This window comes from Pocillopora verrucosa, chromosome 4, assembly GCF_036669915.1.
Source record: "Pocillopora verrucosa isolate sample1 chromosome 4, ASM3666991v2, whole genome shotgun sequence".
Lineage (NCBI taxonomy): Eukaryota > Metazoa > Cnidaria > Anthozoa > Scleractinia > Pocilloporidae > Pocillopora > Pocillopora verrucosa.
Genome location: NC_089315.1, coordinates 29,200,184 through 29,224,397, shown reverse-complemented (window position 1 = coordinate 29,224,397; position 24,214 = coordinate 29,200,184). Strand labels below are relative to the sequence as shown.

The following is a 24,214-nucleotide window of genomic DNA, read 5'->3' as shown; positions in this document are numbered from 1 at the left end:
GGAAAAAGATCGATATTATTGTGACTTTTCTTATATTGGAAAGATATAATTAGATAGATCTCGGTTCGCATGAACACTTTGAAAGATTTAACCTCCATTTTTCAAATTTAAAAAAAAAACTGAAAAATCGTCCCCAATTCTAGTCATCTTGGCGACTTTTCTACCAAAATTTTCGTCACTTTGAAGCTTGTATTTCCTGGGAACTATTGATTTAAGATTTCCTGCCAATATACGTCTTACTATTTTTAACGACCTAAATAAATCCAATATGTCTTGACTGACCTACCTCCATTGAAGAAAAAACAGGTGCTTTATTTATGTGTTTCTTGCGTGCCCAACAGAAGAGTGTTTACACTAGATAAAAACCTCCGCTTTCGGGAAACTTGGAAATAGGAATCTTTCAAACTGTTCTCATAATAGATGGTTAATTAGCTTTGACAAAATTTAAATGCATTGGGTTCATTCGAAAAGAGATCGATTAATTACCCCCCTAACACCACCTAGATAAATTTATTTCAGTTCTCTTAATTTGCGCCACAACGAAACCGAAAAAAATTCTCAAGGCTTTCCTACTTTCGGCCTTTCAACAAACAAGCAGTTTACTACAGTGTAGCTCAAACATTTGCTTTTTTTAATCATAATATCTTTGTTTCCTAAAAGAATGTACCATTCACTCGACCCTGTGAAGTGACATAACCTCTATTATCTATTTCTCGCCTTAGAGAGAAAGCGTTCAAAAATCTTATTTCGGCAGATACTTTGGAATGATAATTGCCATTTTGGATGGAATTTTGTTTTCAAAGGTTGAAAATAAAATCAATCAAGGAATTCACTGCAAGACGTCAAAAATCAATGAAAATCAACCCGAAAGATATCAAATCAACAAAAAGTGAGTAATGGTAGGGAGATGTTTACATGACATCGACTTTTAGAGCTCTGCATTAATGTATTGTGGTAGAATCTGGAACGCAAGAAGGGAAGAAAAAACAGATTGGCGGTCCAAAATACATAATTTAATATTGATCGAATAGTGGTTCATTATTCGAAGAGTAATCTAATTCATTTCAGCGTAAATATCGTTACTTGTGTGACGCAAAGAGAGCTGAGTGGCTTTGCAGTATTTTGCATAACAACAAACCCACGGCCAAATGGAACAAAATGTTACGCACGAGTGAATGCGGAACTTTGAAAGACGTGTATGATGGACAGATACAAATGCCTTTAATAAGCCTTATTTATATTCACAACTAATTTGCAAACGGTAATCGAACTACTCGACCCCGCGAAAAGTCCAAGTAAGCAGAGCCTTCGACACGTTTATGCATTAATAAGTTCCCGTTTGGTTGTGACTCGAGAAAGCAACGTTTTTTACTGCGGAAAAAGGAAGCATGACTTAAGAACGTTCAAATGACGGTACGTAGACACGGTATAGTTTAAAAGACTTTCAAACTTTGGCGTCCTTTTAAATCGCGGCAAGTTTTGAAGAATTTCTTATTTGACTGCCACTCATAATTTTTTTTTTCGGACAGGATCCCAACGTTCTTGGCGTTATTTTGGGGTCAGTTCTTGGTTTTCTGGCGGGAGCCATCGTAGTCTGTGTTGGATATTTTGTTTATACAAAACGATCGGGGACTTATAGTCCACTTTCACGGGATGTACGTGCGAAGATCGATTACTATTCCGCCTCAAATCCCGATGGCGCATTCCTCGCCGCCCAAACTCGACCAGTTCAAGTCCAACCAAATGTATATACGCTAGCAAAGTCTTCCGCAGAATCTTACCCGGAAATAACCGAACTAAACGATGGTGATCATCGAAGAATTCGCGTAACAAGGCCTTACGAAGCTGGCGCAATTGCTACCATCCCGGAGGACAGTGAGGACGTTGAAGACGGGAGCCCGCGAAGTCTTGAGAGAAACGGGTCGACCGGCTCAGACAAGCCAAAACTATCAAAACGAATGAGTTTACCCACCACCCTTAAATCTGATGGATTATTCAATCCTAACCCAGAAGAATTCTTAAAAAAGAAATTTTCATCAGAGGAGGAGGAATGTCGGCTTGAGTTCTCGTGTTTTTACGACACGGCCAGTCGTGAGTTACACATTACCGTAATTCAAGTTGTTGGGATTTCTACGCCAAACGAAAGTTTCTTACGCCCGCCTAGTTGCAGCGTTAAAATGCGCATATTACCCGAGATGTTGTCGTGGCAGTGGACACGCAGAATTTCACGTACTTCGAATCCTGCTTTCAACGAAACTTTCATCGTTCCTGGTTTTGTTCACAACAAATTACGAGAGTGCACTGTACACTTTGTGGTGTTGGATTTTGATCATGTGCAAGACACTGTTTATGTGATTGGGGAAGTTATCATGCCCTTGTCAGAACTACGAGCTAACAGACTAGAGAAGATTATCAAAAGAGTGAACCCGCTTGCTTTCTAAGTTTATTGAATAAATTTTTTTGCAATGAATTCTCTGACAATAACATGACGATCGGGGCAAAATGGAAATTAAACACAAACAGGAAAAAATTCCTTGTAAATTAAGCCCCTTTATTCATACGCATTTAAGCGAAGTGTTTGAGGAAAGCTATCGGACTCATTTAAAAATTAAGTTTACAAACGAATCACAGCTGACTTACTAATTTAAAAGAGAGTGACGCATTGTTAAGATATATATTTGGAATATTGCGATCTTGACCTAGGTGGTATTTCGTAAATTCGCGAGAGATAGTAACTATTATTTACATATCATTGTCATTAAAATTTTTTCTCGTCACCATACGCATCCAACTGAAACGATTTGCCCCTTGTTATTAAGCAGGTTTACCATTTCATCCTCAAATACAGCAAGAAAAATTTTTGACCAGTATTGGAATTGTTCGTAATATATTTAACACAATTTGTTTCGTTTTCAATACTGGTTTCTATAATTGTTTAAAAAGAATATCGTTCTAACTTGCATATATTAATTATTGGCGCTTTTTGTTTATTGGGTGGCAGCAAATAAAGTCGTGTTAAGTAATCTCTGACTTAGTGTGATTTTATGAAACCTTAATCCTGTATTTCATCGCTAATAATCCTCCAGGTATGATAATTATGGTATTTTCACAATGAAAATGAAATAAGATGGGAAATCCGTGAAAATTGAGGGAGACATACAATCTTCGACTATTCACTATGAGCTGCTAATACAGCGATGTATTTCACTTGTGTTACGTGAGTGGAAACCGGAGTTTTTATGGCGGTTTGTGAGAATCCAGACAGACAACTGATTGACCAATTATGATATAGTGTATACTGCTGTGATAAAAAAATCGACCCGAGTTCCATTAAAAAATCCGAGATTCGGTCTCGCTCATCAGTCTTGTTAGACAGTCCTTCTCTTCTGAGAAAATCTGATATGAACCGCACAGGGTTTAATATTTGTGTGGGAGAATCTGGGGAGAGAACAAATCTACTCTTGGTGCAAGGTTGGGACATCATGGAGCAGCCACTAATTGGCGCAAAAAGGCATATAGAGCGACTTTTCAAGGTCAAATTAAACGGTTAAAAAGTTTTGTTTGATATCATTCATTTTTTCCTTGTTTTGAAACTACTATGGCGATATGTGATTTGTAACAGGTCATCGGGCTGAAACAGACACATATTTGTCCAGAGCCGGCAAGGTCAGCTGTGGTTTACATAATTCCTCGAGCAATTATAAATATAAAGTCATTATCAGAAGATGGAGAGCTTAACTGCAATCATGTTTCAAAATATTCAGATTCAATGGATAAATTAATCCATTGCGGAAGAAATCACACAATTGCTCTAAATTGAGTCTATATTTGGCTACAAAAACAAGTCAACCGGTCACGCAGGCACGCAATCATCAAAAACCTGCTCAACGCCTATAAGACTTATGTACAAAATAATCATCCCTTGAGTTTAAACGGGAAACTTTTCATTTATCTATAAACCCGTCAATTACTTAAAACTCTACACTGCATCTCCAAAAACATGTCAGATGAAATAGTGAAGGGAAACACACATAGTGATACAAGATGCGAGGATAAGGGGAAAGAGAAGGAATGGCGCTGAGTAAACACATGAAGAATATATTTGAACCAAACAGAAATTTATATTACTAGAAAATTCACCCCGATAACTCAGCTGTTCCATTAAAATAATTTCCCTTCTTAGGCTATGCATGACTAACATAGACAGGGAGAGGAGGAAAGTGAACCGGGAGGGCTCAAGAAGCCGCTCATGCAGACATTACTTCATACTCCCACCGATCACTAAGATTAGTACCGAGAGAAGCATTTTCCCTCTTATGGAATCAATATGCTGACGAGGAAACATTCGTGACAAGAATATGTTACCTCTTGAGTGGGAGCTGGGAAGTTTATCCATAATAGATATATGCGCAATCATCCCGCGAGAGCATAAACAAAAGAATTTTGTTTGTTCAAACATTAACGTCACCGGAAAGCTGTTTGGGTGCTTCGTACATTTTCATTCTTTTCAGTTCCTACGTAGTCCTAAAAGCCCGCGTAACTTCACGATTTCGCCACTATCTCGCGCTAATTTGTGAACTCCAAATTAAATTATGTGAAATTTGAGACAGCTGGTATTTCCCAGTATTACCCTGTGTCTTTGACTCACGCAATAATCATAATCTCAACAAAATCAGAAATACCCCTATTTTCTCTTGTTTTAAGGGAATATAACTGTCAGTAAAAAAATTAAAAGCTTTTTCATTCGCTACTTCCAAAGGAAGTGAAAATTCGAAAGCGAAATGTATTCCTTACAAGGGATAATCTCGAGTATGTTCTCACCCGCAGACTTCCGGTTACTCCTTGCGTGACAGAAAGCATTGTGCTTTGAGAGATCCCATTGGTCGTGTCCCAAACCGGAAGCAAGGTAGCTCATAGAACACGTAAAAACGAGAACATAATTTATTTTTGACTTGGTGACTAAGCGCGCCAATATTGCTTTCGAAAATATGACCGACTACAATAATTTCGAGACAAATATACTCACTTCAATCATGAAATATTTCTGTAGGTAAATTCCATGGAGCAGTGCTCGAGTAAAATTTGGGTTTCGATTCACCAATGGACAGCCGTGTAGAAGTTTCCTAGATGGTTAATCAAGGTAAACTACTTCAATCTAACGTTTTGTTTCTAGTATCAGTGACAATATATTCGACTGCTTTTAATAGTGCTTTAACCTTTCTGTTTTCCTTCTTTATTGTAGTTGTTTTGGCTGTTGGTTTGGGTTTAGTCGCCGGATTGGTTGTGGTCGTTGTTTATTTGCTGATACAGTATTTTCATCAACGCTCTTCAACAAATAATTATAAATACACCCAGCTGACATCTGATCCTACACTTCGCTCGCGGACAATAATCAACCAGGACATTCCACCATTTTATATTCCCCAGGCCGTCTCTGTTCCACAACAACAACCGGCGATCGGAGAACTTCAACGAACTTGTAGTATTTCTAAAGAGGAGTATCGGCATGGCCATGCTCATCTGTCAGCGACAGTTCACAGTGTCAACGTGCGGCGCAAAGCGGAAGATGGAGGAGGCATACAGCTAGATGCAATCAACACTGGAACAATCTCGCCTCCGTCCATAACACCCAAATTGCCAAGAACCCCGAGGACACCGCGAAAAATTTCGCACCCACAAAAGCAATCCTCGAAAGAAAATCTCTCTATTCCGCAGCAAAGGAAAGTTGCGGTTCACAAGAAAAACCCAGAGATAAACTTGGGAAAACTTGAGTTTTCCCTATATTACGATCAGTCTTTTCGTTTGCTGCAAATTTACGCAACCCGTGGGATTAAGATAGTGATTCTGGGAAGCGTACATCCACCTGATATACATGTCGCTGCATCGATAGTTTTAAATGGCAAACAAATTTGGGAACAGAAAACTCGTGTAGTTAAGAAAACGAACGATCCGCAGTTTAATGAAAAATTGGAGGCGTACGGAATAACTCAAGGAAAACTTTCAGAGGGTATGTTACGCTTTCAGCTGTTGAATACTCAAACGAACACAATTATCGGAGAAGTGGAGTACATTTTAAAAGATCTTCCGCCGAACAAGTTAACAACGAAAACTCTTCCCCTGATTCCAGTTGAAATAGATGAAACAGAATGCCCCATCGAGGTATGTGTTTTGAAACTTCTTGAGCGCAGCTAATTACACAATATTGACTTATATTGCGTGACTATTTAATGTCAGTTTTTTATATCACAGATTTAAAAAAAATTCACAAAACTCAAAATTTTTGACGAGTTCGACAAAATCTACAGAAGACCCAAGAAACATTCATTGTTGATCAAGATATCAGAAACAGACGGTAAAAATTAAGTTTATTTAAATGAACGGATGCTTATATCATGTAAAATACCAGAAAGTTCCTCATTCCAATCTATTGAAATTTTTCAAAAGATTCCGTCAATGTCACAGTTTGACGCGATGCTCTTTTGTTTTGCTCCTCAATTTTGCTGTGTAATTTAAAAAAAAAAAAACAGCTTATTTTGGTTTTTGTAAAAATCTCGGATTTTGGTTTTTTCTAATGAATTGGAAAAATATACATTAACTATGCTCCGGATGAAAAGAGCCGGAACCCAAACAATCGAGGGAGACGATGACATTACGTCAGAAAGGCGACAAACTTGACGCCGCGACGTAGATGATAAATTTTCCTTCTTCATATAGCTTAGAAACATCTTAGACTTTTTCCCATGTGACAAAATTAAATAATTCCACACTTCCTTATTTTTCATTTCTTTCCCTCTCAGTTCTCAGGTAGTGATTCATACTCCTATGTTAAAACTTTTCCACACGGTTCATGATCGATATCGCCGTTGTGCTGACGCAAACTGGTCGCTAAATTTGGGTTGTTAGGAGTTGATTTAAGCGATATAGGTCTGGAGCACGTTGAGAGGCTTGTGCTAATTGCAAAGTTTGTCGACGGTAGGGATGCTGACGCAATGCATTAAAAAAATAGAAATTTCATCAACACAATATTTTACAATGGGGGGGTTGTTCACCAGCGTCTGAATGAAATTTAGGAAGATATTAGGGATTATATAAAATACACATTTTAAACTCCCCCCCTCCACTCTTGTTAAGTCCTTGTACGAATGCAGCAGCTGTTTTATTCACAGCAGCGACAAAAAAAAGAGAACTTAGCAGAAAATTTTTGATACGAGGACAGCAACTGAAAAAGGATAAAATTAATTCTTACGCGCTTGACGCTGATGGTTACGAGCGACTGTGAAAGGGTCGTCTTAAACTAAATTGGGAGGACCATAAAGGTGGAGAAAAAAGTTTTGTCTTCTGGTTGCGGTCTGAAGAACATTTTCCTTTCCGGAAACCTCATGACCTACAATTGAGCGCTTTTTTGGGCTCGCTTTTATTTCGGGAACATAACTGGGAGAAGCAAAAACCATCGAGTCCAAGCCACTTAGGTAGCCGCTTTTGACAGTCAAGTATTCGCTTCCGTTGAGTCTAACAAGCTCACTTTTTACATCGGATTGATAAATGTCTCGGCTGGTTTTTAGTTAATCTCATCCGTCAATATTTCAGGCAGAGACGCACTCCAATGTTTTGAGTTAATGATGTCAGGCAGAAACAGATTTCACCATTGCAATCACATCTTAGTTATCGAAAACGGACAGCTATACAGCTATAGTCTGTGCATGCGTGGCCATAGTAGAAGGGGAAGCGAAAGAAGAGAATGAGCTTCGCCCTTAAAGCAATTTTGCCCTCTCCATCCTCTCTCCCCTCTCTACATCACCTTTTCTACGTTGGCCGTGTAGGCATGGAAAGCAACGACTAAGCATTTGTATCGACCCCCCCCCCCCCCTTTGACAAGAAAATGGCCCCTAGGCAAAAGTTTTCGGAACTCTAACTTTTAATTAATGCAACTAAGTAAACCATGGAGAAACTCGAGAGGGTCGTCCATCATTGACCTTTGTTATAACCTTCCTTATCTTTTTCTGACTTTGTTTGTTTTCAGGAAGAAGTTGAAGATTTATCCTCTGGGCTTGGCGAGCTATCGATTTCTTTGTGTCACAACCCGACGGATCAAAAACTAATGGTGAAGGTAAACTGTGCCAGGGGCTTACAACAGATTACAAAGGACGGGAGACTAAGTGAGTAGCCCTTCCAGATAACAACAACAAAAACAAAGTATATAAATAAATAAGAGAAAGAAAGATAATAAAACAAGATAATTTTTTTACAAACTCTCTCCACCATAACGAATGATTAATAACTTCTTAGATTATTTTCATGGATGATATATCGGAGTTTTCCCATATGCTGAAGCACAAAGTATCAAGAAAAATGCTCGATTAAGACAATCAATTGTACATTAAATGAAAATGGTTGAATTTTTTAGATACCTTATTTAATTGCAGTGAAATATCGTTGTGCAGTTCGATCGACATGTCCTTTCGGCTCGCCAAACACTGTTCAAAAACTCTTGGAAAAGGTTTGGTAATAGCGTACAGTTAACGTCGACTGTCGGTATCTTTTTTCAGATCCATTTGTGAAACTAGATCTCACCTTCTGTGGACGGAAGCTTAGCACTCGGACGACAAAAACTGCTCATAACACCAAAACACCAAACTTCAGCGAAATGTATGTGTTCGATGTGGACTCAGACAAACTGCCTCAGATCACGCTGTTCTTCAAGGTTAAGCATCGTGGTAGAGTGCGTGACGTCCCCTTGGGCACGGTGCATCTTGGGTATTGCGTGAATGTCGAGAGCGAATACAAACACTGGGAACAAGCCATGGAAAAGCCTCACCTTGAAATAGAGCAATGGCACACTCTCCAAGAGTATTTTATTGAATGATTGAATTTCTTCGTCCCTCGACAGTGAGATGAATTACACTGAAACTTGTAAAGTAGACCTAATTGAATTTATTTGGGTGAAATATGTATGGCCTGCGGGAGAGCTGGGTAGAATCTAGATACCACAGGGAAAATTTTTAATAATGAAATAATCAGGTGGCAAAGCTTACAAAATGCCATATGCCTTGTTTATATTTTGCTCTGAAAGAGAAAATTTCGTATCATAATCATAATTTTAGGTTCTCAGAGCACACGCGCACGAACGAACATGAAGCGTGCGTGTCATCAATTTTCTTCCAGCCTGAACGGAAAAGTCGCTTGTAACGTGAATGAAAAGGACTCTCTGGTTCCTTTGAGCCCTTTGGGATGAGGTTAAATCACCGTAACCCTTTTAAATTATACAGAGTGTATTTGCAAGGAGGAGAATGCTAATATGTGATTTAATCTCTTTTTGGAAAATCATCCGTGAAAAAGGATCTATTTTGGTATGTGTGGGAGTTACTCGGTTGAGTGAAGTATTTTATGCAAAACAATTGACCTATTTTTACTTTGTTCATTAAAAAAAAAAAAACAGAAAGAAGGAAAAAAAAACTTCGTAGATATGACGCGATCCTTTCGCTCCTCGCCGTTAAAAGAGGCTCATAATATAGTGGCGAGTTTTTTTTTATCTAATTTACAGTCATTAGTACAAACGATGACAATTCGTAACACACTGTTATGGCCAATAAAGTTTATCAGCACTGTGATAAACTGCGTCCCCCTTTTGGTTCAAAGAGTAAATCCATCTGGCGACGGGATTACATTTTCATTTATTTACAGTAACAGGAAAGTGCATTGGGAATCCTTCTGTGACGCATGAGATGAACGATTTGTAACAAACATTTCCATGAAATATTAATTGACCTTTCTCATGTAACAGACCATTTAAATACAGATGAAATTTCTACCCTTACTTTCTGGCGTAAATTACCAAAATCTTGCAAAAGCTATTGGGAGATATATTACTAAAACAATAAATAAAAACCACTTGTCCTCGTTTTTTAGAAAGGACATCTTAAACTTGGACTGTAAGTCTATATGAGTGGTAAACTGCAACACCACAACACCGCTTTTTTCTCGCTTTCACGCTGCCTCCTAATCAATGTGCTGCACGTTTATTTATAAGCTTTTTTTTACGGTTACTAACACTGTCCCTTGATCCATCTCGCTTAGCTACTTAGAAAAAGAAAGTCCACTCAGATATTCTGGTGATAAACTGATGTTATGGTGTTGTCTTTCCCCGCAGTCTCTTCGCCTTCAGGTCCTTGATAGAACTTCTCTTTTCCAAGGATTCGCAAGCCAATGGGACGCAAGACTTGTTTAAGGTACCCATGAACGTTCAAGCCTCTTGCTCCTAGCGTTTGAGGGGCCATGTTGTAAAAGCTCTTCAGTGGGGACATGAGAGAATCAGCCAAATCATGATCCACAATGTCAGCGTAACACGATACCCAAACACCGTCCACGATCATGGTCCCTTCTTGGGTAACTGGTGCAAAGGCACCAAATCTTTCAGCCGTCGAGACTGACATAACCTTCCTTGCAATAGGAGCATGGTACGTTGGAACGTGAACGAGGATGTAGTCACCAGGCTTGATTTGGGATGCATGCACTGAGCGAAAGGTATTCCCTCCCAACTTCGCACTCAGAGGTCGGAACTCGAACACAAGATGAGCCTCACTGAGTGTGAGCTTGATGTAGTCTTCAGTAGTGATGGTGTAATAATGACCTGTGTAGGGAAGAAAATTTGAGCTGTATCTGTATCTTAAAAGTTTTGTCCTTGAGAGTCTTTTCAAATACAAGTCTCCCAGGACTTTTATTAGTACCAAATTAGTATGAGAATTTGGAAGCCAATCAGATTACAAGGATAACCAGTGATTTCCAAGTAAATGTAATAACGGCAAACACCTTGTCTAGGAGAACTTAAAAATAAGTAAAAAGTTTAGGAGACAAATACAAAGATGTAGAAATAATTTATTCAAGTGTACCACCTACCCTTGTGGTCAGGCGCTTGATCCAAGAAGGTAACCACATGACTAAAGACAACTTCACCACCCCTAGAAAAGGTCTTGACTGTGTCTCCAATGGCGAGCTCACTGATGGGAATCTTCTTCCCAGATCTGACCTCTACTTTAGCTTTCGAAGGGAAGCATGTTCCCCCGCCTGATTGCTTAACGTTGACGTCGATTACACAGCCATCTGATACAAAGGGGAAAGATTCATTAGCTAATTTACTTAGGTGTTTTACAAGCTATAAGCCTTGAACCCGATATTCTATTCCCAAACTGTAAATGCCCATCTAATTATCTCGTACCCAGACCACGTACGGCCAACCGAGGCAAGCTTTCAAAGGGGAGGTCTCCTCGGCTAGGGTCAGGTCAGCAAGGATAGTCTACATGATAAAATCATTCAGCTCAGGCACTCTAATTGATTAAATCCCTAAACCCAAATGTTACTCCGACGTGCATCTTCCACTTACCTGTAGGAGCAGGCCACAGCTGAGCAGATATGAAATTTTTGTGTTTTAGGACACCTTTTGCTTGATGAAATCCATTCCCGTCCCATAACAGAACGCTACAATCTTTGCTGTCATCTCCATCTTTGATGTCAACGAACATTATTCCCACTTGCCCTCGAAAAACTGCGGTATTGTTAGATACAATAGGCTTACCAAATTCTTCCTTGAGGTACTCTAACAGAGGTGCTCGTTCATAGAAATAATGGTAGCCTTTCAGACCTTTCTTGCTTCCGTTCCTTTCTGTTGTGACGTTTAACACGGCGCTCATGCGCAATATGCATGTGGCGTTTGGATAGAATTTGAGCTCACCACTGTCTTCTGGGAAAAGGTACTCTTCAACATTCAAGCGGTTGTAAATCCCTCCATAATTTTTATCGCCAAGATACATTTTTTGAAGGATGGAGAAAGATGGCAGCATTTCTGTAGATGCAATGAAAGTGTTAATGTCTTGAGACCGTAAAACTTTACACTTCTTACACACATATGTTTACATATTCATCGTGTAATAGAATTCACTTTGCTGCGGCCATAACCTCGGTTCGAAATAAAGAGAGCACAGCGGGGTTCCTAGTCAAAGAACTTAAAAATTTTCCCGCGCAAATCTCCTCATTTCAAAGGAATGTGGGATTTAATTAGCGTTCGTTGAAAGAAATGAAACAGGCACTTTTCCGAAAAAAACCTTTAGAACATTTCAAAAGACTTAGTGGCATATCGAAGATTTCTAAAGTTGTTTATATAGACTTTTCGATTAAGTTTCCATCGGCCGGCTGCTTTTTTCGCATCTAATACGTCTCACTAATTTCAGTAAACGACGGCAGATTGGTATACGGAACCAGGCAGTGTATATTCATACAAAGTATTGGTATCACGAGACAATGGACATAAAAACTTGTCCTTATATCATGGTGCGGATACCGAATTACGAGATCGCTAGAAAGTCCTCCCGTACCGTTAGCCCTCAATGAAAATGGAACCACCACGAAAGTAACTAAATTGCGCATATGGAAAAATGAAAGAAAGCAATGCAGTAAGGTACAGTTAAAAGCATGTTAAAAACGTTTCCTGAGCGAAAGACTGTAGAGACGTCATTGTGATATCTAAAGATGCAGCACGGAAGAGCAAAAATTCTAGTTAGCTTCAAAACTTAAGTTGGTGTATCGTATAAGGCTTCCTGAGCCTAACTTATTTCGCATGAATAGTAGGTGGTGTCCTTATTTTAAAAACTAAACCCTCGAGATCCCAGTGGTGAATAGCAGGATTACAAGACCCCACGAAAGGCTTAATCGGGCTTAGTGATGTTTACATAAACCCCGCTGTGTATTACTAACTATGCGGCTGCCAACATCCACACTTAACGGAGCCGATCAAACCGCCACAAATAGAGCATACAAGGATACTAATACTTACTGGTAAAGGCCACCGGAATATTAAGCACAAGGAGTATCGCCATCATCACCTTCATGTTAGCCTCTTTTGTTTTTTCCTTCCTAAGCGGAGAAACGAACGAACTGCAAACAAACTCCTAAAAATGCTGAAATGAGCTTTGAACATTGGCAGCGCTGTGTCATACTTGGAAACGTTCATAAATTATTAAGGAAGAATGGTCTGTTTTCGTGCGGTTCCCCATAGCATCGCAGGTGGCTTTATTTATCTTTCGGGCAAACGAAAAATACGTTTTGCATTTCGTGAATGTTTCCCTTGGAATAGAGGTTGATGGGAGTTGTCCGTTTTCAAATATTCTGCCAGGGACAACAAATGTTTCGTCATTAACACCTAAATTGTGCTTTATTTATGGAAAAAAAGAGCTCGAGGTCGCAAAAAAAATTGAATTGTTGAACTAGAGAGAACTGGCAGGCAAAGTTGGGTCAACAACTAGATGGTGTGAAACAGTGGCAGATTGTTCAACTCCACATAAATTATTCACATATCAATGTTACTCAGGGCGTTTTTCTGGCTGAGAGCCATACCACAACCTCAATGTTTTACACAATGCACGCAGCTCGGCTCCACGACAAAATTCTCTGACAAGCCTCGCCTTTACGGTCTCTCTCCTCAAACTTAAGGTACAGACACCAAACATATCTAATAAACTTTTGAAGAAAATGGATTGGTATGGATTTAGAAAATGAATACCGAAAAAACACCAATTTCCAAGGATGAAATATACAATAAGCAGGACATTTTATTTCATATAGGTTTTACAATTAAGTGTCTGGTATCTGGGGCAGTTAAATTCAGGACCTAAGTCTGTACTTATCGATTTTCGAAAAGCAAATACAAGGTTCTTTTTAGTAAAGAAGGATATTTCATACACTGCTCATAAAAAATTCCGCAAAAGCTGCATACTTAAAGTCTGTTCTATGGAAGCAAAAGCGCCTCGCAAAAGATGGACATTCTGAAGTCAACCCTGAAAAAAATTATTACAAAAATAACGATAAAGTAATAAAAAAGTCAACAGCCGTCGAAACAAAGTAAGACACTGCTTGACGAAAAACTGAAATTCACCGGATAAACTGCGGACATAAATTTGATACAACAAATAGCAACAGTACAAATTTCCATTGATCACCATTTCGTACACCGAAAAAATAAAAACTTGAAAAATATGACCAAAAATAATTTAACTTACCAAATATAAGTTACCTATGTATCAAGGCAATTTTCCCGAAGCCTTCGTTACATTACAATATTTACAAAGTGAATTCTATGACACGATGAATATATATATATATATGCGTGTAAGAAGTGTAAAGTTTTTTGGAAGTGTAAACGGACAATACGAACAGACAGAGAGAAGAAATAATTATAAGCCAATTAAAAACCAAATAAAAATTAAAAACTTAATTAAAAACCTTTGCACGAATTGAGTCCGACTGCACATCGAGAGCGGGTCTCAGTTCTTGGATAAGAAACATTTCATAAATTAGGCAGTCAATATATATTCATCATGACATTCTTACTATTCACTTGAAAATGACCGAAGTTTGGTCGAAACGTCGTGTTTTATCGTTCATTTTTCGTATCGTTCATACAAATCCTACGTGTGTAGCCCGAGGAGCGACAATCAGATTACTACTGCTGATTAAGACTGACTTGAGATTGTTCGGTTCATCTCTCAAAGATTGCAGCCATAAATCGAATGTCGGCGGGTTCCCATTTACCAGGCGCGTCTTCCTCGTGAACAAACATCAGCGATTCCTCCTTTAAAGTCCAAGGCGAACATTCGCCTGTCTGACGGTGACAAAAACTGTAATACCTCGCACTCTGTCGGATCCGTGTTACAACCACATAGTGGTGCTGGCCATGTTTACTGTTGTCTTTACTCACAATAACTGGGTATCCTTTTTTCAGAAGATCGATGATCAAGTTTTTCCACGAGCCTGCCTCGCCTTCATGGTATCCTCGATGAATAACTTTAAGCTCTCGTCCCGGGACTTTCTCAAAGGCTTTCTTGATTCGCCCCATGTGAGCAGGGGAGGTTACTCCTCCACCATGGTGTGAACAATGCGATCCAAGCTCGGAAAATATCCGTTGCGTCATGTTTTCTACCGATGCGTCCATTGTTAGAGGTAAATGAGCGGGCCAATCCAACATATTGTTCAGTGGTCTGTAAATGTAAGAAAAATTAGAGAGGATTAACCTAAACATCCTTTATTCATTTCCACACTTTGAAAATTCATGGTGTCACTTTCGTATGTAGAAAGAAAAACACTTTTGGATAGACTGCATATTGGAATAATGAGGACCTGGGATTAATTTAATGATAAGAACAATTTTTTTCTGGGGGTGGGAGGAAGGTTTTAGCTCTTTTAAAATTAACAAAACTCCGGCTAATCGAACAAACAACATCATGCGCAACACGTCACGCAACACGTCACGCAACACGTCACGTTTTTTCCTGTTTCCTTTCCCCCTGATTCGCAAGCCAACTTGACTATGTAACATGCTGTCTCTGTTTGCTACGCTAAATCACTACAACTACTCACGGATAACTTGAATTGTAAGTTCTAGCCGCCATATTATTGAAGTAACCGAGTATCTTTGCCCACGCCACTGGACCCGAACCTGTCGTGCACTGGCCATGATGATGCTGACGATACTTTGGGAGCAACTCTTCATGTGGTATTCCAAAGTGCTTGTTGGAGAAAGCACGCCGATGCCTTCTATTCTTCAAAATAATTCCATAGTTGATAACCATGGTCTGAGTCCCACGGGTCCGCAGTTCTACTTTAAAACGTATTTCCCTTCCACCGAGGTTTCTCCGAACAAAATTTTCGTCTGCGTCAACTTTAACTTTGATAAAACGATCGCCCGTCTTCGTCAGTTTGAAGAAACGTTTGCTAACCATACTGATATCTACATTTCCGTCACTATCACACAAATCACTTAAAACGCGACAAAGTCGTTTCTGCCAACGTTTCTTGCCGCTCTTTGCTTTTATCCAATCACCATCCCGAAGGCCGACGAACTTGACACGAACATCACGAAAGCCCTCGCCGAGAGGAATCCGAACCGAGTCGCCCGGTTGCAGTCCCAGCTCTGCTTTGAAACCATCTTCAGTTTCTTCCACTTCGAAGTTATACTCCGTTTCTAGGTTAACAGATGATTCCTGTGTTGGCGAGGTTGTGATTGGTTCAACTAGAGTTGTGGGCTTTGTGCTAACGTCTGAAAGCAAAAAAAATACATTCAAACGGCAGGCAATCACGTCCTAAACACTAAGAATAAGTCTTAGCATAAATAAACATTAATGGCGACCATTAAGACTAAAAGATCCCGTACACAACATACATGTTACTGTAAAAGAATGGCCTAGCGACAACCAACCGACAATCGGTAAACAGTCGGTTGATTGTCGGTCGACTATCAGCCAACATTTCTTTTCCGTGTTGAGCTGTCTATCACACCGCCCATTAACCCAACTCTTAAACAGCATACGTGATGAGTCCTTTTTTTTGAAAGAGAGTTCCAAAGATCGGCAGAAGGAGGGGGAAAGGGGAGACAAATCTGAGGTTTTCCTTTTGTATACAGAGACTCGATTTCCTCCAAAAGTTTCATAAGCCACTAACAAAAAGTGTGTGGGGTACACGGTCACATCATTCATTACTTACCCCCTACCGCCATGGACAGCCACTCGAACCTGTTCCACTCTGGCGTCTTTTTCAAACGCTCAGCTTGTTCTTTCCATTCTCTCTCCATGTTGGGTAACTCCCTCGTTACTTGTTTGTCCAGGTGTCTCCAATCAATATCCTATGTAACAAGAACGCATGAGAGCGAGCACAAGCAATGGGTACAGTTTCCCACTATTTTCCATTGCGAATTTTGATTCATATCAAACGGAATCGTTTATCTGATACTTTTCTTCTATTTTCTACATGACGATGAATTGATATTGCGGGGACTGAGATGTTACTTATCACTCACATTAGAAGTGAGATGGTCCAGGCACCTCCTCAGTGAGCCTCACACAAGTTATAGTGCGATGGAACTATCATTTTCTTTAATTCTCTTAAATTCGCCGCAAACATACCAAATAATCGTTTATGCCTCTAATGCGGTTGCAACGAACACAAAGAAGGAACAAATTGTCTCCGGGGTTGTTTACAAATACTTTGCACACCGAAGATCTCTCGAGCCGTAAATGACTTCTTTTGCTTTAATTTTTTGAAATTGTTTTTCCGCAGAGAAAAAAAATAGATTTTTAATATGGCTATCACAATTACTGGTGGACCCAGTAGTTTACATTGTGGGCTAGACAACATGAAAGAGAGAGTAACAAATACACCAAATAAACATAGAGCGCTTGAAAATCCCGGCTGACGGGAGGCAAACCAGTAGGCTTTCTACACATCACAGCCGCGGAGTCGACCTTGGGGCGACCGAGAACAATCCAGTGAGTGGCAGGGTGGAGGACTTGAACCTAGGACCACCAGATTACAAGTCCAGCGCCCTAACCACTCAGCCACACCGCCCTATTATATGTGACATCCATTACCTTAATCCCGACTTCTAAATATCTGTAACTGATCTGTTTTTCTTATGGAGAACCGTCAGCCCTTAAGTTGGTAAAAGTGTTTGAACTATAGGGTTGGTGATCTTAATCACTAAAATCCTATGTTAATCCTTAAAACCATACTTACATATTATACGTAATCTTCGTTAATCATTGTAAGTATGCCAAAAAGTGTTATCGCGTTACTTAAGCCGTCGGCAAAAAATGACTTCCATTATCTCGAACTGTGCTAAACCCTTATGATTACCATCTCCCATTATCATCCTCTCGCTTAGCTTGTTCATTGTCGACCACGTCCTCGATTACGATTTTCTTTTAAGACCTATTTGACAGCTTAGGAAAGCTATGGCTCTTCCTTGAAAAATGCTTTCACGCGGCCTTGATGTCTTCATCTTCCAAAATGTTTTATTATTGGCCTTATCTGGGGGGCCTACAAGAGTTGCTCGACTCGGTGGGACTTCTCTCTCTCACGCATGTGCTGGTCTGTATTGCCCAACGGCTAGAGTTGCTTATGGTTTTAATTCAAGTCGTGGTTTTAGCTTATAAAGGCTCAGAAAAAGGTAAAAAAATGGTACATACGGTAGAATCTGTATCAATGTTCCTTGTGATGGCGACCATTTTGTTTACATCAGTATCTTCACATGCCATGAGACCATCAGGTCTTAGGCGATAGACTCTGTGACAGCCATATCCATGACTGTTGGCTTGGGCTGTAAGTAGGTCTGAAGGACTTGGTAAAGATCCTTCTTCAGCAAGACGATGATCTCCCGTCTGTCTAGCTGTACAAATAACAAAACTTCATTCATCATTCACACAGCTCTTCACTGTTAAGCCACTGCTACCAACAGCCAATAGTTTCATTTTGGTTCAAGCTATTCAATCCTATTCCAGCTGTTTTGTTTAACCATAGTATGCTGGGCCCTTATAAAAACTGTAGCTGATAAGTACCAAGTCACATCTCGCTTGTAAACTTAACTCTAAGCCCTATTTTCAGCTTATAAATGTGTGATAACTGGGTCCTCTCATCACACAGCAGGCACAAGAGCCTATTAACCACACATTCAGCTTTTCTGTTTACTAATTTACCCAGAAAACCACAAACAGTTTAGCTTCATGAAATAAAGCCACTTTGGGACGAAATTAGAAGCTTTATACCTGGCCAATTATTAGTACATGCTCTCTTTCAGTTTATTCATGTAAATTTACACCCATTAAAACAGCTTTTGGTGTAACAATATCACCACTTCAAATTCAAATTTGGTTAAAGTGTTCTTTATCTAAGCAGTGTTTGCTTTTTTTTTTAAGTCAGAGATTAGCTCTACAACTCAGCTAAAATAACCAGAGTTGGTGCCCACATTATTGAGGTGTTGCCTGATTAGAGGTGCCTAAATGCAGTGTCATTCTAAACAGGATGTTATACACTCTATGAACACAAACCGGCTGAGATGATCACGTATTTTTCTCCAGTTTTTCCATTGATTTTCGCTTCCCAGTATGCAACATAATTATGTGGGAGATCCTTCCTGAAAATTGGCCTTAAACCCATGATGTCATCTTGGCTGATAGCATCTGACAAAGTGTAAAATTCCTCCTGAGTTTCCCAAGAAACATCGTCTGTGCCGCACCAAAATGTACTGGAGGATTCTGAATTATTTAATACCCTTGGAGGATCTGTAATCTTGATGCCATCTTCACCATATTTCCATTGCATGGATCTGTTTTTGTCCCTGTGAATATGAAATAAAATTAAATAACCATGTTCAAGAAAATTGACAGTCGCTCCAAATAGATTTATAAATCGATTGCTCTTTGTAACTTTTTTTTAATCTTGTTCTTAGTGTCTGAATCACCACTGATTTCATTAATAACATGTGTCAGGCTCTTAGAATCAAAGCAAATTTGCCAGAAATTTCCACAATTCTAAATTAAAAGGTCATGTTAATGCATCACTTTATAAACAAAGATGGCATGCAATGAGTCAAATGAAATATTGATTTGCCATCTGTCTAGAACAGTATCTTTCCCCCTTTAAATATTGCCTTTTTTCTTTCTTTTCTCTTTTGGCTATGCACTGTATTTCTGTATCAAGGAATACAAAACAAGCGAAATCTCCCAAGACCCTCTAGCAATTGTGGAATTTGTTCAAGAACAAAAGGAAATACTTATACTCAAAGCTAATCCATGAAGGGGAAACATCTGATAACACTTAATATGCTCATATCTAAATTTTTTCTAATAAATCCTCCTTAACTTTCTGGTTTTACCATCTGAAGACCTCTTCATATAGTCTTGTCAGACTGGTGGGTCAAAATTTAAAGACTGCCCCCTTCTAATCTTTCTTTGCTGAAATCTCTGAGTGTTTACAGCAGAGGCTGGCTAACCCTGTTGCCAAGAGGCCAGTTTTTACAGAGGCCACAACCTTCACAAGGCAGGAAAATTCCCCATATATGCACAATAAACTAGTTACCAGGATGACATGTAAAATATTGCAAATTGTTCATGCAAAAAATTAAGTGAGTCAAGTACTCATTTTAACAGGACTATGTCTCCATTCAGTAGCTAAGGTGGATCCATTCAGTAGCTGAGGTGGATATGAATCAAATACAAAGACTTCTCATTAACCAAGCTTGCCCTACTGCCCAGCTCTGATGACGGGGCTCTTCATTGGTTCCGATCATCCTTTGATATTCCTGCTATTGTAACATAAACTGGCATGTGCCTTATCTTTTGACAAGCCACTGAGTAGATCCATTCATAGATAATATTAATCCATAATGAAACCCTATGAAACAATGTCTGACAGGTTTTTTCATTAAATTGTGTTGATTTCATCTTGGGCAGAATCAAAATGCCACTGATCTGACTTACAAGAGGCTTAATCCACGGAGACAAATTACTTTAAAAGCTAGGTTTGCTCTTTTATCTGGTTATGCTTAGCTTTAATTAGAAAGGTAAATAGTATACTTGATTGGGTATGCGAAGCATTTCCCATTGGTGCATTACTCTGGTTACAATCTTGAGAAAATGTTGTTCTCAACTTTTTGGTAGATGTTAAGCATCAGAACAAAATGATCGAAGATCCTTGCTACATGGATAATTCAAAAGTAAAATATCTTTCATTAACTTTGTCCCAAGAAGATCCAACTTACACTTGGATGCCACTGAGCAGTACAAAAACAAAGTAAAGTAGGCTTTTTTCAAACTCTTCATGGGACTGGGTTCTGGGTTGGAATGATGTCATCTGATCAACTTGTGGAATTCAAACCCTAGATCCATAACAACCCACAAAGCAAAAATCCACTTATAAAATTAAGACTAAGGCTCTTTCAGAGAACCCAAAGCCATTCAACTCGCGTGTAAATCAGCGCCGCTAATTCGATTCCCTGGGTGGCATTAGCTCTAAAGGACAATGACTCAGAATAAAACGACGCGTTTTTCTTTGAAGCTTAAATGCCGTCCAGCACAAAGAAATAAAATGCACTTAATGACTTCATTACGCAGCATCTTTAGTTTCGGGGAATCAAATAGAACTTTTAGGAGATGTAACTGTGAAGTCTTGGAAATCAATCGCACCTACCGAGGATCGCAAAGGTGTAGACAGAGGGTAGAAACCCAAGGTCTGTTTGGTATTGCCCGCATAGGATCTAGGTGACTCAGAACATTAATTACAATAACAACAAGTTTTTTGTCGTCGTCAACAGAGAAAAGACTCCAGTAATTTGCAGGTTAATTTCGTAGTCAATAAAAGTAATTAGGCGACGCATCAAAATGGACTTTCATTGGCCGAGTAGCGGTGAAAGTGGTAGGGTTCCATCAGATAACATGAGGTGCTGAAGGCGCTCGCAGTGATCTTTTATGCGCCGACATATTAAATTTACCTTTTATCTTTACGACAATTTCTTCCGGAAAATAAAACATAGGTTTTACCATGCAATTATGAGCTTGGGATGTCTTAGCGGTTTCTTCAGGTTTTATCGCCTCAATGACACAAATGAGAGAGAGAGCCAGCGGATCAAAATCCAAACAGACCTTTTGTGTTTGAAAAATGACTACATTCAATAAATAAAATACAGCACTCTGCGGGAAATAGAGTACAGCAATCGTGCAGTGTGAAATAAAGCATTTACGTCGCTGCAGGCCAAGGTTACAGGACAGTGCATACAGAACAAATAAAAAAATTAAACGTTGCATATTTGATATTGATACTTTCCGATCCTGAAAGTGTTTACAAACCCGCTTTACTAAAGAAAAACCACTCACCGGTTCGATTTCTCGATTGAGTAGACAACCAGGAATCCTACCAGTAACACCAATAAAAGGAGAGTTACGAAAACACACGTCCGCGGAGGTCTTCGTCGTTCTGTGCGTGTAAATTCCACCACGACTGGTTCCTTTGCGACTTCGACGTTACTCTCTTCGACCAGGTTGACTTGCACCGATCCGCCAGACGGCGGCTTTTCGGCGGCGGGTTTCGTGACTGCCTTAACCATTTTAAGTTCCTTTAAATTTACTTGCTATAAGGGAGTCAAAGTACGGCAGACTCCAACGGCAACTTCTCTTGCAGTCGTTTGTCCGCTCGTTTGCTCTGCTGCATATTTTATAAAACCTTCGATATTTGATCTTTACATTTTGATTATGAAAGTGTGAAATATTGACAAGCCAATCAACAGCTTTCCGCAGGCGGAACCGGAAATGGAAAAATAACAACGTTCGGGCCACTCACGCGCGCGGCGGTTTTTCTAATCTCTCTCTTTTCCTTTTTTTTTCTCTTTTTGATGAAAATTTACTTCAAAAACTTCTTTCAACAATTTTTTGGTTTTTCTAAAAAGATCTTTTTAATAAAAAAAATGCTGTCCGACTCCTTGAAAGGTCCACCAACTTTGCTTTTGCGTTTGCTTGTCAAAGAGTAAGACTTCCGTTGACCACATATTATCAAAAACATTCCTTTCCCGAGGGTAAAATCTATTGTTAGAATGAGTCGATTAGTTAAGTGGGAAAAGTGAAAAACAGGAAACCCACTTTTTAACGTAAACTGAGAACAATGAGTTTTATCATCAAAGGAGGGAAGCGACTCCTGTTAGAACTCTCTCTAAATATAATATATTCCAATTATTTAGAATGAACATTCGCGCCGATTCATGCGAGTTTCGATACTGCATTATCTTGAATTAAGACTCAGTCAAATAAAAACTGGCTTCCCTTTGGCCAAGTTCTGTTTCAAATATTTTAAAGAGGAAGACCAACGAAGGAGGAGAAAAAACAACAGCAAAACCACTTATAGGAAGTGGTCGACTCAACTCTACCAGATCTCCACTGATTCCGGATAAACCAGATTATACTTCAAAGATACCTCAACTGAAACTGTATATTGAACAATGCTGAATTTAACAGTTTAAGCCGCACAAGTTGGAACTGTCATCGAACAGAGAATTGTTTTAGAGAATCAAAAAACTAATCTGACAAAGATACCATAATTATAGTCTAGAAAAGTAGCACAAAGAGAGAGTCTTCCTACACAGTAAGTCATAGTCTCAATGGTATACGCCTCTCTTATTGCACTGACCCGGTACAGTTTTAGCTGCATGGAAACACTTGCATTATTAAATTAAAAATCCTTCTCTGATTTTGGCGTCCACTCGCTCGCATAACGAGTTCCACGTGTGTAACTTGAAAATCAAGTACTGCACGTACGGAACATCTTGACTTTCCTTTTACGTCCTTTAATCAAGATACATTTGTTTGACAAGTCTAAAAGATATCGTGCTGTTCATGAGTCATATCGGATTTAATCCCTCTGATCTCCAAAGTAGTCAGTCTAATAGATATCTGACTTTTGATTACTGTAATAAACTCTCCTTACGCTTTTGTCTCTCGGCTCTACTGAAATAGCTGGCTGCAATTTATTTCAGTCATTGGAGAAATCTATCACCAGGTAATTATTAACTGCAAGCACTAGATAAACTGGCGATGATAAAAACGAAACCGAATGCCACAGGAAGAGAACTGTTCCAAGCCTTTAAAACCATCTGCTGATTTTGACATTTGAAATCGACTGAATGAACCAAACGATGGGTGAAGTCGGTGGAAAGTGCCGTGCAAAGAAAACAGTCAGTGCTTAGGCATGTTTTTTTTCGTCGCAGCTTAAAGGGATAGCTGGTTCTTACCCTGTTAATACTGAGGTAAGTTCTGTGACGAGTGCTGGAAGAAGATCCCTTATTTCGTTCAAACAGCTGGAAAAAGTAACAGCAGCGTCAACCAGACGCCAGCGAGTTACATCGCATTATGGATCTCTCAGTAAAGAGACAACAGTGGCACGAGCTACTTACATCCGTTTTAAATCATTTACATATGAGGGTTTCTGGAAGGTTATGTATTTTACTGATAACAAATTACGAAAAAATCGTGATGAGAGATTCTCATTTTATCGATGAGAGCCGGAAAATGAGCGAAAAAAGAAACCGCCCTTATCTCGAAGAGGGAAAATTACTCAGTAATCTAACATACGATAAGGGTACAGACATCCCTAGGCATTGAATGATTTCTCCTCCTTATTTCATTGCAGTTGATTGGAATTTGATAAAGGTTCCTGTAGAGTTACGGAATGTCTCGTGCTACTCCACTGCCGGGATAGAGCCTCGCATTTGAGAGGGTTCAAAGAGTTCCTGTAATCATGTTGACCTTCCCCAGAATTCTGAAATCACTGAGTAAAAATTATGAACAAGTTATCTGTGCAGGATTAGCCAAATTAGAAATGAAGTCGGTGGCTTCTGCTTTACAAATAATTGGGT

The 24,214-nt window shown here is 39.3% G+C and overlaps 4 protein-coding genes across 5 annotated transcripts; 2 read left to right on the top strand and 2 right to left on the bottom strand.

Moving 5' to 3' along the window:
- Positions 1 to 1,251: 1,251 nt before the first annotated feature.
- On the top strand, positions 1,252 to 3,023 carry LOC131779120 (synaptotagmin-4). The gene is made up of 2 exons (XM_059095654.2): positions 1,252 to 1,413; positions 1,530 to 3,023. The coding sequence occupies exons 1-2, from the start codon at positions 1,408 to 1,410 to the stop codon at positions 2,439 to 2,441; spliced, it is 918 nt and encodes a 305-aa protein (XP_058951637.1). The 5' UTR covers positions 1,252 to 1,407; the 3' UTR covers positions 2,442 to 3,023.
- A 1,946-nt stretch (positions 3,024 to 4,969) lies between these two features.
- LOC131779117 (synaptotagmin-7-like) lies at positions 4,970 to 10,286 on the top strand. Of its 2 annotated transcripts, XM_059095651.2 has the most exons (5): positions 4,970 to 5,140; positions 5,243 to 6,159; positions 8,021 to 8,156; positions 8,547 to 8,886; positions 10,148 to 10,286. In XM_059095651.2, exons 1-4 carry the CDS (start codon positions 5,128 to 5,130, stop codon positions 8,861 to 8,863), a joined length of 1,383 nt encoding a protein of 460 aa, XP_058951634.2. In that variant the 5' UTR covers positions 4,970 to 5,127; the 3' UTR covers positions 8,864 to 8,886; positions 10,148 to 10,286. The 2 variants fall into 2 exon arrangements, with proteins under 2 accessions (XP_058951634.2, XP_058951633.2); XM_059095650.2 differs by lacking the exon at positions 10,148 to 10,286 and having other exon boundaries at positions 8,547 to 9,468.
- On the bottom strand, positions 9,476 to 12,972 carry LOC131779118 (indian hedgehog protein). Its single transcript, XM_059095652.2, has 4 exons — positions 12,824 to 12,972; positions 11,378 to 11,836; positions 10,894 to 11,097; positions 9,476 to 10,627 (listed from the first exon to the last, which is right to left on the bottom strand). The coding sequence occupies exons 1-4, from the start codon at positions 12,876 to 12,878 to the stop codon at positions 10,098 to 10,100; spliced, it is 1,248 nt and encodes a 415-aa protein (XP_058951635.2). The 5' UTR covers positions 12,879 to 12,972; the 3' UTR covers positions 9,476 to 10,097.
- Positions 12,973 to 13,571: 599 nt separating this feature from the next.
- On the bottom strand, positions 13,572 to 22,038 carry LOC131779130 (uncharacterized). Its single transcript, XM_059095667.2, has 6 exons — positions 21,687 to 22,038; positions 18,864 to 19,153; positions 18,006 to 18,205; positions 16,525 to 16,663; positions 15,403 to 16,081; positions 13,572 to 15,023 (listed from the first exon to the last, which is right to left on the bottom strand). Exons 1-6 carry the CDS (start codon positions 21,914 to 21,916, stop codon positions 14,525 to 14,527), a joined length of 2,037 nt encoding a protein of 678 aa, XP_058951650.1. The 5' UTR covers positions 21,917 to 22,038; the 3' UTR covers positions 13,572 to 14,524.
- Between the last annotated feature and the right edge of the window lie 2,176 nt (positions 22,039 to 24,214).